At 37.2% G+C, this 15,004-nt stretch overlaps 2 protein-coding genes across 2 annotated transcripts; one reads left to right on the top strand and one right to left on the bottom strand.

Annotated features, from left to right (window-relative positions):
• The first annotated feature begins 2,022 nt into the window (after positions 1–2,022).
• On the top strand, positions 2,023–3,834 carry LOC107687650 (fibroblast growth factor 21-like). The gene is made up of 3 exons (XM_016485050.1): positions 2,023–2,075; positions 2,278–2,381; positions 3,451–3,834. The coding sequence occupies exons 1-3, from the start codon at positions 2,027–2,029 to the stop codon at positions 3,769–3,771; spliced, it is 474 nt and encodes a 157-aa protein (XP_016340536.1). The 5' UTR covers positions 2,023–2,026; the 3' UTR covers positions 3,772–3,834.
• Positions 3,835–3,997: 163 nt separating this feature from the next.
• On the bottom strand, positions 3,998–13,969 carry LOC107687648 (potassium voltage-gated channel subfamily A member 5-like). The gene is made up of 3 exons (XM_016485049.1): positions 13,763–13,969; positions 11,606–12,324; positions 3,998–5,517 (listed from the first exon to the last, which is right to left on the bottom strand). Exons 2-3 carry the CDS (start codon positions 12,293–12,295, stop codon positions 4,822–4,824), a joined length of 1,386 nt encoding a protein of 461 aa, XP_016340535.1. The 5' UTR covers positions 12,296–12,324; positions 13,763–13,969; the 3' UTR covers positions 3,998–4,821.
• Positions 13,970–15,004: the final 1,035 nt, after the last annotated feature.

Genomic DNA, 15,004 nt, shown 5'->3' on the forward strand with positions numbered 1-15,004 from the left:
AAACCTTCCTAAATCATAAGCAATGGACATTGTAGCTCTATAATCGTACTGTACATCAACAGTCATCTCATTTGTTTGCATTAGTATTTCTGAGACTGATTTCTGATTTCTTTTAAACTATGAAAGAGCAATGTTTTTCTTTCCTTTACAATTCAAGAATAACTTTGATGTTAATATTGTTGCCATTTGCTATTACGGATTATGTTTATTGTCTAGAGTTGCACTCGAACTAGTAAAATTTTGTTTGTTATTCATGATGTATTTTGTCTGACTCGTGTATTTATCATGTCTGATAGACTTCAATTTTCCCATGAAATCAGCTGCTGTCTATGGTGTGCGTAATAAAATCGTAACAATTTATGAGTGCTTTGTCCTTTAATGCCTCTTGTGTAAGAGTCGATGTCAACACGAGGCATGTTTAAATCCCGTCTCACTCTCGCATTAAGACCGGTGGGCGAACGAAATCCCTTCATGCACGCAGAGTCAAAATTTCCTCACACAATGATGAGACAAAGACATCAAAACACATAATCCGCTCAAAGAAGAATGAGTGAGAAAGCAAAGGATGGGAGAGAGCAGCAGATGGCCAGAAAGACGTCAATCCTCCTCATTCTTCCCAGGACAACAACGAGGCAGGAGACATGATGATTACAAGGGACACTGACGTTATTGTGGGGACCCTGGACGTCACCGAGACGGAATGGGAAAGCTTAAAGAAGTTGTATTAAGATGAAAGGGCAAAATGGCAATTGGAGAAAAGGATGTGATTCTTTAGGGATTCTGTGATAAAAGACATTGGTCAACACTTGATGGAGTTCAGCTGTTCAATTATACCTCGGTATTTACAGTCTTTAATCATTTACAGGGATCTAACAATTATTGACAGACCGGGTTAGCATGTTTGTGCTAACTTTTGATAAGATAAGACATGCACACTTGAACTTTTTCATTAAAAAGTTTCACTTGATGCCGCACTGCCCTCTCTAGCTGATGGGACGGTAATGTAATGTCCTCGCGTCCTGTCATGAATGCACAGATGAGCATGAAACTCACTTTAAGTGCTTTTTATGGCCTCTTATCTGTTCTTGTTTAAACTGTCACCTCCACTCCCATTTCCTCCTAATACTGGGAAATAACTGAAACACTTTATATTAAATAAACAATTATTTATCTGCGATATGCAAACTTATATGCTATATGTTGTCCCCTGTCCTCTGAGATCAGTGACTTAACTAGCGTAGCCATGTGAGATTTACCATCAGTTTTTCCTCCTTCATTTCCTGAAAACAAGTTTGTTATCATTTTTCCTTTTCGTACTCAAGTGACTCATGGATTCTCTGTCGCTCTCTCATGCGTACTGTATAAATACAAGTTTACAGAGACATGTCTTCTGTGTAGACCATCTTAGCATCTGGAGGTCTTGGAGGCATCGCAATTCAGTTTCACAAATTGGAGTTAGCCTCTTACTTTTTATATATCATTTACATTTTAAGTCAGTTTTAAGGTTTATTATTACAGATATTTTATTTTTGAGAATATTTTTACGTTTGGATACCATCCATTTGTATTGATGACCACCTGGTCGGCTCGGTCAATCATGCAGTTTACCTGTTTTTTCATTTTTCTTGCTCTGTGTCCTCCTCTTCATTGGTGTATGTATGTTCCTGTACAGAACGTGCTTCTGCCGTTTGGCACGCAAGTCAGGGAATGCTTGCTCTACACAGGTAATCTTAACCTTTAACCTATTGCAATAGTTGCAAATGAGTTTCTGCTTCTTTTTGAGCTGCAAGATGTTAGGATCTGCTTAATGTGGGTCTGTCAACATGGCTATCTGGAATCAGTCGATCCTTTTTAGTTGGCGTGGTGATGTTACAATAAAAATGTATGCCTTTTATTTCAAGGCATTCGTTTTGCACTGCAATTGTACTGTGTTTTGTTCCTAAAGAGCAAAGACTGGCTTGAAGTAATGTCAATCTGTGTGTTTTTATCCATTTTAGATAACAGAAAGTATGGGCTGTTCCTTGAAATGAAACCTGACGGCTCCGTTAGAGGGTCTCAAGAAGAGAAGCGCAACTGTAAGCAACTGCTGCAAACATTAAAGAGTTAAAGAGCACAGTTTACTGACGGAGTACTACTGTAATCATTAAGTAACCCTCATTATGGCCTTACTTCTCAGAATGTCCTTCAAGGACAAATACTTATCAGAAAAGATCATAATAATTCATAATATCTGTGATAACAAGGGTTATGCAAATAATAACAAATTGCACGCTGTAGGTGTGCTGAACCTGCGTTCAGTGAAAGCCGGGGAGACGGTCATCCAGAGTGCGGCTACATCTCTCTTCCTCTGCGTGGATGATAAAGACGACTTGAAAGGACAGGTCTGGACATTCGAACATCTTCACAAATTTGAAACATCCAATAGAGCATGGTCATTTAAAAACAAATAAATACAAATATAATAAAACTGAAAAATGACAATTAGTAAAAAGACACCATTCTAGCGTAGCAGAGAGAGAGCAGTGTATACATAAAATGGATACTAGCATTTACTATTTTGCCATTTAAAAGCAAATTGTACAAGCAAAATATACAATATTATAATATAGAATTTTATTTAAAAATAATTGAGATAATTATTAATAACTTTAGATAGTTAAGGTACTGTTTTTTTTTTTTTTAAAGAAATTTATACTTTTATTTAGCAATGAGGCATTAAATTGATCAGAATTGACAGTAACGACATTTATAATGTTACAGAGAACACATTTCAAATAAATCTCTTTTTTTTCTGTTCATCAAAGAATCCTGAAAAAAAAGAATCATGATTTTCACAACAAAAAATTATGCTGTATTCAAACATTTTTTGAGAATGTTTTTGAGCTGCAAATCAGCAAATTAAAATGATTTCTGAAGGATCATGTGACACTGAAGGCTGGAGTAATGACTGCTGAAAATTCAGCTTCGCATCAAAGGAATAAATTACATTTTTTAAATATATTCATATTATATATTAAATATTAATATATAAACTAAATTACATTTCGATCAAATAAATGCAGCCTTGGTGAGCATAAGAGACATTTAAAAAAACAATTTGTGTATTTTTTTAATGATTTGCACAACATTTAAAAGTCATTGATATTAAATGTATTTATAAATAATGTTTTTACAATTAATAATTAGTTTTCTCTTCACAACTACTCAAATTCTAGTTTTGTCGAAATGTTGATTTTTATTTTATTACACATAATACTACATATCTTATTTTTTATATTTATGTTTTTGAATCCTGTATTTCATTATTTATTAAATGTGGAATTGATTTGACATGGTTTGCAACACCTGTAGTAAACATTTAGTAAGCTGTTATATTTATTTAAGGTAGCCTACATGAATTTTACTGGAGTCTTGCACACATTTGGGACTGAGCTTTGTTTTCTTTTTCAGCCGCACTACACTGAAGGAGACTGCACCTTTCAGGAATTGCTGCTGCCAGATGGATATTCTTATTTCCTTTCTCCACACACTAGGAATCCCGTGTCGCTCCCTTCAAAGCAGTCTGGGCAGACACACGGTGCCCCACTTTCTCGGTTCCTCCCTGTTATGAATACTCAGTTGGCAATGGCAGGGAAAGGAGAGGACAGCCAGATACAGGAGGTGAAACAGTATATTCAGGACATAAACCTGGACTCTGACGACCCACTAGGAATAGGACATCAGTCACACATTCAGACTGTCTTCAGTCCCAGTCTGCATAGTAGGAAATGAGGACTGGAGAACATCAGTTATGGAGGCATGCTTTACATTATCACTGGACTGCGATGTTTAAAATGTTTTGTTACTGTATTTTTTTTTAATATTTATTTGAACTTATTTATTTATTTGCTATGGTCTAAAATTATTTAAATTAATTTAAGTAACTTAAATATTGTTATATTAAACATCATACAATCGTTCATTTAAATATTTCAATTCAGCTGGAGAAGATTCCACTTTCAGTTTGTTTGTTCTTTTTGTAGTACACTGAGTCACTTCAGTATGATTTTTGTGTCATTAAAAATGTGAATAAATAGTACACAAACATGGCTCAGCGTTACACAATTCACGGAGCACACACACATCATAAATGACTGTACATATTTTCCTAAAAAGCCTTTGCATACACAAGCATTTCAACAATGTCAGAACAGCAGTAACACAAAACTGCTCCAGATGAATGATGCTTAAGACTTTATCCATTCGTCGGGACACACAAATCCCTGGCACATTCATGGCTGCAACACAGGTGACAAAATACATGACATTTAAATGACACCGCAGGGCGCTTCTTCCTACGAACAAGTCCGATAATATATATATATGTCAACGATTCCAGTAAGATCTTTAAAGCAAAGGTGCAAACGCTTTTATTGCACAAGACAGCTCAGCTTATCCTCAGCTATTTTTCCAAACGCATTGAGATGCCACTCTCTGAATAGATCAAAATAGTTTCTCAAATAAATACATTCAGTGATTTAAAGTTCAGAGTAAAGGTTGTGATGTCAAAATAGTTTGGTTACCGGAACGTTAGGAAAGCGGTTTAAAGATGTGTTATAGATAGAAAGTCAATGTTTTTTGTAACTTCTTTATACCTTTCCTTTGGATACTGCATCTGCATTTTGTTGATTCTCAGCCTCTTCATCAACCGTTTTCTGTTTCTTGCATTTATTCCTTCCCATCCTCCACATATATTCAGTGAGTCACAGTGAGGCAGTGTACCTTAAAACATGGTACAGGACCACCTCCATCTCTCATTCCTCCTCTTTGATCTCCAGTCTCTCAGACTTGGGTGACCAGTGGGTAAACGCTCCCTACACTTTGCACTCCGGTCTGTCCCGCGCAAAGCCCAGCCAGGAGAGTCCCATTAAGAGGGGCGCAGATACCCCTATAGGCCGTGCCTCCTTCGAGAGGAATGCGGTCTCCCTGTTCCCCAGGCCCTTCCTCACCTTCTTCTCCTTCTTTCCCACCTTCTTCCCCCTCCCAAAGGGAGGTGCTGACGTGTGTGTATTCCTGGTTGTCCTCACACTCCATTTCGCGGTGGTAGAAGTAGCTGAAGTTGGAAACGATGACGGGAACAGGAAGCGAGATGGTGAGCACGCCGGCGATGGCGCACATGGAGCCCACCAGCTTTCCGCCCACCGTCTCTGGGTACATGTCGCCGTACCCCACTGTCGTCATTGAGACCACAGCCCACCAGAAGGCTTCTGGGATGCTGGTGAAGGCCGTTCCAGGTTTGTCCACCTCGGCAAAGTACACGGCCGAGGAGAACAGGATGACTCCAATGAAGAGGAAGAAGATGAGCAGCGCCAGCTCCCTCAAGCTGGCCTTCAGCGTCTGGCCCAGGATCTGAAGGCCTTTGGAGTGGCGAGACAGCTTGAAGATCCGGAAGACTCGAACCAGACGGATGACCCTTACGATCGCCAGGGACATGGACGGCGTCGCTCCCCTAGACTTGGCCAGCTCCGTGCCGAGAGTCTTAGATCTTTGAGTTCAGCTCATGAAAAATGGGGGCAAAAACAAAAGTGTTGCGTTTATAATTTTGTTCAGTGTATTTTCTGTGTGGTTACAACCTAACACTTTTAATTTACTGTGCAACTATGTGTGTGTCTTTGTGTGTACTTTGGATTTTTGGAAACAAATCTGACTAAATCTGACAACATTTTGTGGACATCCTCATTTGTAAAACCTGTATATATAAAATTTATAAATTTTTCAATTTTGTAATGATATATGTATTCTTTTACATTTAGAACTAATTTTAAAACTATATCGTTATTAATATACAGTTAAAGGGGATGTATAATGCATTTTGACTTATTTACACTACTAAAGAGTTGAATTCCCATGCGCTAAACATGAGTAAAGTCTCAAAAAACTTCTTCAGGTTTTGTATAAGTTTCTGGAAAAAAAAATTTCGAGCATGGCCCTGTATGCCGTCATAAAAGAAGAGCACGTGCTTCATTCGGGTTACGGAAGTCGTCGGCACAAGAATTGCTCGAGAAGAATTTTACATTTGGTTTTTGACCACAAAATCAACAATGCCGAAAAAGTGTGTTTTTGGTTGTGAGGGAAAGATAACCTTGTTCAGCTTCCCAAAGTCTGCATGAAATCAAAATTTATCATATTTATTTTGTTAGTTCACATTGTTAGTCTTAAAGTGAACAATTAATCCATGCAAGTTAATCCTCTGAAAAAAATAGTTTGTCTTGGTAATCTTTAATCAAAATCTGATCATTTGCTTCTGTTCCGGAATGGCACCCCTGCTCTGATGACGCTTGGGTCATGGCTTTGGGCAGAATTTGCTTCACCCCTAAACCGTTAGTTTGCTGCGAGTGAAAGTTGAGAGGAGGAGCGCAAAAATAAAACCCCGCCCTTTACTCAATATTCCGTTTCAGTGGGAAATACGTCACCATACTGAAATAAAGTCGGCAGCAACATCCAGTTCACGCCAAAAAGAATGCAGGAAATTCAGAGAAAAAAGAGAAAAACTTAAACAATGCATTATAAAAGTTAGAAGGGAATGGAACATTAGAGGTGTTTTAGGAATAGAAAATGATCAGAATGATGTTGCACACTCCAATATAGTAGGTGGCGGTACGCACTAGAGGTCTGCGCGGGACTGTTTTTTTAGTCCCGCTCCCGCAAGGTTCTATTGCGCACCCACCCGCTCCCGCTATATATTCACTCTTTGTTCACTCGCTGTCCGCTTAGAATAATTTTCGTCCCGACCCGACTGTTCCCGCTAAATTTAGATCTCGTTTCCAGAATCTCACATTTAAATTTCCGCTACTGAAAGAAAGAGAGATAGGCTGACAAATAAAAGTGTAGTCTGCACAAAATTGTAGTCTATATTATTTTATTCGTCTTGTCAAGAGTCTTGAATTTATTGGCTTTGACTTGAATTTGACTTGAATTTATATGAATTATCTTAAGACACAAAATTTGTTTAATATTTTATGCAACACAGTAGGAAAAAAAAGTGTCAGAGCAAATAAAAATGTTGTACAAAAATTGTATTTCTTATTTTTATTCGTCTGGTCAGGATACAATTCGTCTAACATTGACAACACAATAGGGAAAAAGTGTCGCAGAGAGAATTTTTTTTTTAAATGTAGGTTGTACAAACATTTTTATTCGTCTTGTCAAAATACTAAATTCATTTGACATTTTTCTGTTAACACAGTAGGAAAAGTGTCGCAGAGAAAAATAAATAGTTCAAATTACACCAGAGTTACCGACCGCTACCATGTGTTATTCGGGAATTTAATCCCAAGGCGCAAAAAATTAGGTCGGATGCAGACCTCTAGTATGCACCTTAACACTGGCTTTACTCGGACTTTAAGGGAATTATTTATGCTGATGTCACAGCTTGCAGGTGATAGCTATGCAAAAGCTTAGAGTGCTCATGACTCTTTAGCTCCGCCCATGCCATGCCTCCAGAAGCTCAATTGTTTTATCTTACTTTATAAATCTGATAAAACTAAAGACTCCTTGGACATGAAGTATCCAATACTGTATAGGTACTCAAGATTAATACGAGATTGGCAAAAAAAAATGTGTGTGTTATGTCCCCTTTAACGTTTTTGGTGTGGGTGTCAACATTTCTTAAACGTGTTTAAAGGGGTCATATGATGCGATTTAAATTTTTCCTTTCTCTTTGGAGTGTTACAAGCTCTTGGTGCATAAAGAAGATCTGTAAAGTTGCAAAGACTAAAGTCTCAAATCCAAAGAGATATTCTTTATAAAAGTGTCAGCCACACCTACCTAAAACGGCTCGTTCTAACATGCCCACACGTCTACGTCGCTATGTGGGAAGATTTGCATAACGCCGCCCAAATGTTCACGCAAAGAAAGAAGGCGTAACTTTTATTCTCGCTGTAGTATTGTTGACGCTGCCTGTTCTTTTTAGCAGCATCATATGACCCCTTTAAGAAAAAAGGCAGCGAAAAGAGACAGAGTTTGTAATAAAACCTGAATCGGACTTTCAGAGGTGCGAGAACTCTGAGATTAGGAAGGCTTAAAAAGCAACCCAGCCGATTTTTTAAATCTCACCAAACAGGTATTCTGTTGAACAGATAGATAGCCATGTAGCTCTCTAACAGTAACGTGAATTCATTTTATATAACGTTTGACCTTGTCAAACTAGCAATTATCGTATGTGCAGTGACAGTGTAATGTAGGCCTAAACTTTTATTACATAATTTATTTAAAAACATCAGTGTTTGCAAAAAGTAGAAAACAACGGCGTAATGGTGACACCTTTTTTTTTAGATTTTAATGTTTTTTTTTAGTTTATACAATGTAGATTTTAAGGTTTCGGTGCTACGAATCACATCCATGCAGAGCAGAGCCGAAGCACAAGCGAAACGTTTTTTTCGCAAGACAAATGCAGTTTTATTTTTTAACCGCTAGAGGGCATACAGCGTTATACTGTAGCTTTAAAGGGGTCATATGATGCTTTTTTAAATATCATTATTTTGTGTATTTGGTGTAACAGAATATGTTGACATGCTTTAATGTTCAAAAAACACATTATTTTTCAAATACAGACTTTAGTCTTTGCAACTTCAGGGATCTTATCTATGCACAATCAGCTTGTAACACTCCAAAGAGAAAGGAAAACTTGAAATCGCATCATATGACCCCTTTAAGTTAATAAAACTGTTTAATATAGAAAGATAATTTCTGAAACTACTCTTGAGACCAAACATGTTTGCCTAACAAGTGCCTGACTGAAACAATTTGGTTGCCCATTTGACACCCACTTCTTGAGTGAAATTGAATATCCCATTCTGCTTTTAGGGTCACAGAACATGATCTTTCACTCAAAGGTCAGTCATTTTTGCTCTTTATCACTCTGACTCCATAAAAACTACTTACTCTAATGTGTACACGAGCACAAACCACATCAGTATGTAAGAGGTAACCAGAGTAGGGGTATTTTCAAATATGTATCCATAAATACGTATAGCCTTACTTGAATTTCCAGTCATATAACTCAAAGCTAAGCATGTGTTTGCATGGAAAACAGATTTATGAATAGCAAGATAGAAGATTAGAAAATATGACATGTGAGATGTGAGTTTGTATGCACGTGTGGTGTGTGTGATCTCGTGTCGGGCTAGCTGGCTATTAAGTGTTCCCTATCGTAGTGCATTTAGATTTTGCTAAAGTCATAAGATGTTGTGAAAGTGTGTTTCCATTCCTATTTCAGCATTCGAGGGGGGTCTGTTTATTAATACAAGCTCCTGTATCTGTGTTAATATGCTCTGAAGGGTTGTCCTTACTCTAAAAATAGCACCTCAGTGATCTCTAAGGTGAAACTTGAGAATGTACAATCTCTCTCTCACCAGCTTTAGTTTACTGGTCGTTGACTGTCTGATCCATGCAGAATTACTGAGCTGCTTTGGCAGTGTGTTGAGGTTGCCGTCTTGTGCCGAAGCAGTTGGGTCGCTGCTGGGAAACTAATTTGATACTCTTTACTAACTTTCCCTCCTTGCTCCTAACCCACCCTGCATCTCTCTATTTTCTCTCACTCGATCAAGCACAGGGGCTCTTTCATACTGTCACCTGCCATCTTGTCATTTCTCATCTCTTTCCCTTTTTTTTTTGTCTGTGTACGCCGCTAACATCTCTCCACGGAAACGTCACTTGACTGTTTTCCAACCCCCCTCAGAGTCTCTGCTCCCAATCTGTGTATCAGATTTAACGACACGTCTAAAATAATCTCAGCAATAACCCTACACTGCTCCTGAACTTTTCGTCGGTGTTTTCTTTTTTTAAAGCAACTTCTCACACTTTTAAACTTACCTATTATTATGTGTGATTTGAAATGTGTACACATTTTTAAATTTGTATGTGAATCTGTATAGGCCTATAGTCAGTAAGAATGCCTCTGTGTTCTTAAAAGTTTAGCATTTAGCATTAAACATTGTTTTTACATTTGATAGAAATTCAATATGCAGTGTACATTTACACAGCACACTACTTGGATAAGCTTGCCTATACTTGGATATGCTTTCCTCATCGTTATTTTTGTTTGTTTTTTTGGTCTTACCGGAGACATTTGTACATTGTTTTTCATAATATTTTGGATGGCAAGTACATTGAGAATATTTAATAAGGTGCAGCCACAGTAGCAAAATTGTCAACAGTGTAGTGATGAATGAAGCGCAGCTCAAATAGAAGTCACTTTCAAACAAAGCAGCTTTCTGCTGGTCAACACAGATAATCTGCATTACCAACTTGAAACTGCTGCGAAATCTCAACTTCCCAATCATGTAGATTCCATTTAAAACAGCAAATGTGACCACACATATAGTCTTTAAATTAATATTTAAAATGGTTATTGATAGCTATTAATACTTAAAATAAAAATATAATAAATAATGTAATGTATTAAAGTAATGGAAGTAGCAAAAGACCCTTTCCTCCATATTATGACATACAGTACATCTAATTAAACGAATTATTGAAATGAAAAAACAAATTTAGGGTGCAGACTTGGTTTAGTCCATCGGTTGTTGATTGGATGAAGGTGGGTCTTAAAGAGGTCGGTTATAAAAAGAGGCGGGATTTATGTGAACTTAAAGGGATAGTTCACCCAAAAATTAAAATTACCCCATGAATTACTCGCCCTCAAACCATCCTAGGTGTATATGACTTTCTTCTTTCAGACGAGTACAATCAGAGTTATATTAAAAAATGTCCTGCGTAATCCACTGGATCACCACTCTCTCGTGAACGTGCGTACGACAGTTAGCGGAAGCTAGAGATTACTGTTTATGAAGTTTTAAATATGGATATTTTTCTTACAAAAATGCATCGATTCGCTTCAGGAGGCCTTTGTTAACCCCCCGGAGCCATGTGGAGCTCTTTTTATGATGGATTCATGCACTTAATTTTGCTTCAAAATCTTGACCCCCCCCATTCACTGCCATTATAAAGCTTGGAAGAGCCAGGATATTTTTTAAACATAACTCCAGTTGTATTCATCTGAAAGTCATATAGACCTAGGATGGCTTGAGGGTGAGTAAATCATGGGATAATTTTATTTTTTTTAGGTGAACTATCCCTTTAATAATTGGAGAAGTACATCACCAGAGACACGCCTTTAGTTTCAACAGAAGATCAAGTTATTAAATTTGATTAAAATTGATGAAGTCAGAAAACAAGAAAGATTGATAAATCGTTCACAATAAGATCAACAACATGCATTCTTAATAACATACTTAGCAAAGAGATAGGGGGGATTTCCATTTCATGCTGACTTTAAATAATAGCCTATATTAATAGTCATAAATTTTAATTTATGCTCATTCATCTTCATGTGCTCAGGAACCCATCTGCTTCATGCTAAGAGCCATTCTAACATTCTTTCTTATTGCTATGGCTTTGCTAGAGGTTGTTGGTCATATTTCGTGTTTTGTGCATTATGTGTACTATAATGAAAAAAATAAATCCTGCATTTTCTGTATGGTAATATCAACTGATAACAATTTGCTAGTGTTTAGTGTCATGTGTGTCACACATCTTGTTGAGTCACTTTCACTGCTCCTCTCACCTCTCTCAGCTCCTTCTCTACTCTGAAGTCAGGCAGCGTCTCCAAACAGAAGATGAGGATAGAGACCACAATCACCATCACGCTGATGATGGCGATGATGCGGGCACCTCCAGAGGACTCAGGGTGTTCAAAGAGCATCCACAGCTTGCGCTGGATCTCATTGTCTGGCAGGGGCCGAGGCTCCTCCTTGGGGAAGCCCTCATCCTCTTTGAAGCGAGCCATGATATCCTCTCCCAGCTCATAAAAGCGCAGTTCATCCATGAAGACGTCCAGAGGCACATTGGCAGGCCGCCGTAACCGACCTCCGGACTGATAGAAGTAAAGGATGGCGTCAAAGCAGAATCGATTGCGGTCCAGGAAGATCTCGTTGCGGAGTGGGTCAAAGTAGCGCAGGCGGCGCTGAGGGTCTCCGAGCAGAGAATCAGGGAACTGGGCCAGGGTTCGAATCTGTGTCTCGTAGCGCATGCCTGACACGTTGATGGCCAGTCGTTCGGACAGCGCCCAGCCTCCTCTCCACATTGAACCAGATCTTCGATTCTCTCTCTTCCGCTCACCCTTCTCTTTGTCACCCTTTTCTGCCTTGTTGCACTGGTCCTTGAGCTTCTTGTCACTTTCGCTCTCTTCCTCTGCTTGTTTTGTGACCTCCATTTCCCCATCCAATCCTCCTCCTCCTCCTCCTCCTTTGTCCATCTCTTCTTCTTCGTTCTTGTTCACTCAGTCTGTTATATTGGGTAGAAACACACTCATTTCAGCCAAGCATGAACCCAGGAGTCAAAGGTTTGTAGAAACCTATAAATGGTGTTAGGCCACAGAAGTGGTCATTTCTCCTAGTGTCGATTCCAATATCACCTGACAGTCTTGTGAAAACATTTTCTGATTAAGTAAAGATTTTAAATTGTTAAATTATTTTGCACTTATTTGCTATTGTGTCGAATTACTTATTAAAATAAGTAAATATTATGTATATATTTCAGCATTATATCATTCCATAATTATTGTGTACATCTATCTATCTATCTATCTATGTAAATTCAATATGTTGAAAAAAATGTATACAATAATTATGGAATAATAAAATGCTAAAATATACATGATGCATCTTCAAATGAAATGTAATTTAAAATATTTTATTCATTACATTACACTCAGAAATTGCAAAAAAAAAAATGCAAATAATTAGAAATACAAAAAACAAATAACATGTTGAAATTTTTAAGTAGAAAGACTGAAATAGTACTTTCTTGTATGCTCCAATATTTTTTTTTTCATTTACATCAAAATCAATTTTACAGAGTATATGTAATACAATTGTATTTAATATATTAAAATAAAAGCAAATTAATACAAAGTACTTTTATCTATTTTCTAAGTAATATAATGTAATATAATTAAAATGTGTAATAGATAAATAAACTGCACCACACTCTTAAAAATAAAGGTGCTTCAAAAGGTTCTTCAAGCGATGCCATAGAAGAACCATTTTTGGTTCCACAAAGAACCATTCAGTCAAAGGTTCTTTAAAGAACCATCTCTTTCTTACCTTTTTATAATCTGAAGAACCTTCTTTCGCCCCAAAGAACCTTTTGTGAAACAGAAAAGTTCTTCAGATGTTAAAGGTTCTTTATGGAACCATTTTAGACAAAAAGTTTCTTCTATGGCATCGTGAAGCACCTTTATTTTTAAGAGTGCACAACAAGAATTTGGTCAATTTATACAGTCCTGTTCCAGTTATGTAACTGAAGATAGTATCCATACTTAAATTCTTCTGCAGAAACTTCTCCTGCCGTTCCATGAAATCATATACAAACATTTCATGTACTCTATCCGAACCCTGTGTTGACTCCTGCAGACAGATCAATTACCACTTTGACCCTCACCACGAGAATAAGACTATGAGACTTTCAGACAAAAAAATAAATAAATAAAATAAAAAGTTAAGGGAGGCAGTTTATAAGAAGACAGCAAAACAATCCTTGACCTCAAGTATAAAACAAGACTTAAGTGAAGTTGGTGAAGGGGTGAAAAATGTTCAACAAAAACATCACGATCCCTTGCGAGTAAAAATCTCCCAAAAATCTGAAATGTTCTATTAGGAATATAGAGGTTTGGGTCTCTGAAAAGTTTCTGAGTAGACACCCTGTTTGTCCCTCCACTTACCCTCTGCCACTAGTGTCCGTAAATCCAGAATATTTGCCCCACGCTATTCGTGTTTCTTCCCTACCTGCACCACACCATGAGCTGTGTATCTACTGCCCCCCCTTTCTGCCAGACGGTCTAGCCTACGAGTCCAACAGGAGGTGTTTTCTCCTGTGCCCTGAACCACAAACTTTGTCCTGCCCTTGGTCAGTGCAGTACAGATACTTAAACCTGTTTGTAAGTCACTGTCTTCACTCGCTCTCACGCTCACTGCAGCGCTGGGAAATGCTGTCATGCTGAAATTCAATCCAGAGCCCCTCGTCCCCTCATCAGCTCACTGTTCCAAACACCTTAAAATGCCTGTCTCTCTCATTTATCTCTTTTATATTTGTTTTTCGCTTTTTTTCATGTATGAATAATAGGTTTTTGCTATTTGCTATTTTATCCCGCCCCAGCATTTCTGCCAACAAATAATGAATTATTCAGAATACAAAAATTCTGAACTATTTTTTTTTTTTTACAGAATAATGACATAAACTGGGGATCTTTTTTATATTGAAAAGTGTATAATGATTTTTCTACTTTTTTTTCAAGGTTTTCAAGTCACTTGTGTATTTCTTTTGTAGTTCATTAAAATAGTCATGCATGAATTTATATGAATTAAAAAATTCCTTTTATTGCAATGTGTCATAGTAATGTAATCAGCCATGCACTTACACATTACTTTTTTAAAATAAATGTATATATTGATCGGGTTCATTGAAACAAACTGTCAGATTTCCCATAGTGTCAACAGAAACGTCACATAGGTTATGGTACTTGTAGTTCTCCTTGTGCCTTTATTAGGGTGACCAGATTTCTCTTGGTTCAATATGGTACGGGACGGGGATATATATATATATATATATATATATATATATATACAAACACACACACACACACACCACACTTAGCCTACATCATTATTTTTTTATATAAAAATAAAGAAGAAAATTACAAACCATAAGACAAATACAAAAGATGCAAATTAAATATTAAATTAACTTGTTTTTCTAATACAGTTGGTTTAACATGTATAGCTACATTTATTTAACATCTTTTGTTGTTTGATTAACATTAATGAGACAGGTAGCCTATTTAATTAGGCTGCTGTCCCTTTAAAGTCCCCATGAAATCAAAATTAAAGTTTTTTGGGTGTTAGTACCAATATGTTAGTCTTAAGGTTATCTGTAAGCCAGTGTGCTCCAAAACAGTAACAAAATT

The sequence above is a fragment of the Sinocyclocheilus anshuiensis genome, unplaced genomic scaffold (genome assembly GCF_001515605.1).
Source record: "Sinocyclocheilus anshuiensis isolate Anshui unplaced genomic scaffold, SAMN03320099.WGS_v1.1 scaffold361, whole genome shotgun sequence".
NCBI classification, from domain to species: Eukaryota; Metazoa; Chordata; class Actinopteri; order Cypriniformes; family Cyprinidae; genus Sinocyclocheilus; species Sinocyclocheilus anshuiensis.

Excerpts from the sequence above, each read along its gene's own strand:
- LOC107687650 (XM_016485050.1), top strand. The coding sequence starts at position 2,027 with ATGAAACCTGACGGCTCCGTTAGAGGGTCTCAAGAAGAGAAGCGCAAC. Across the intron at positions 2,076-2,277 it reads TCAAGAAGAGAAGCGCAACT|GTGTGCTGAACCTGCGTTCA; the intron begins GTAAGCAACTGC and ends TGCACGCTGTAG. Across the intron at positions 2,382-3,450 it reads AAGACGACTTGAAAGGACAG|CCGCACTACACTGAAGGAGA; the intron begins GTCTGGACATTC and ends TTTCTTTTTCAG.
- LOC107687648 (XM_016485049.1), bottom strand. The coding sequence starts at position 12,295 with ATGGACAAAGGAGGAGGAGGAGGAGGAGGATTGGATGGGGAAATGGAG. Across the intron at positions 5,518-11,605 it reads TAGAGAAGGAGCTGAGAGAG|ACTCTCGGCACGGAGCTGGC; the intron begins GTGAGAGGAGCA and ends CAAAGATCTAAG.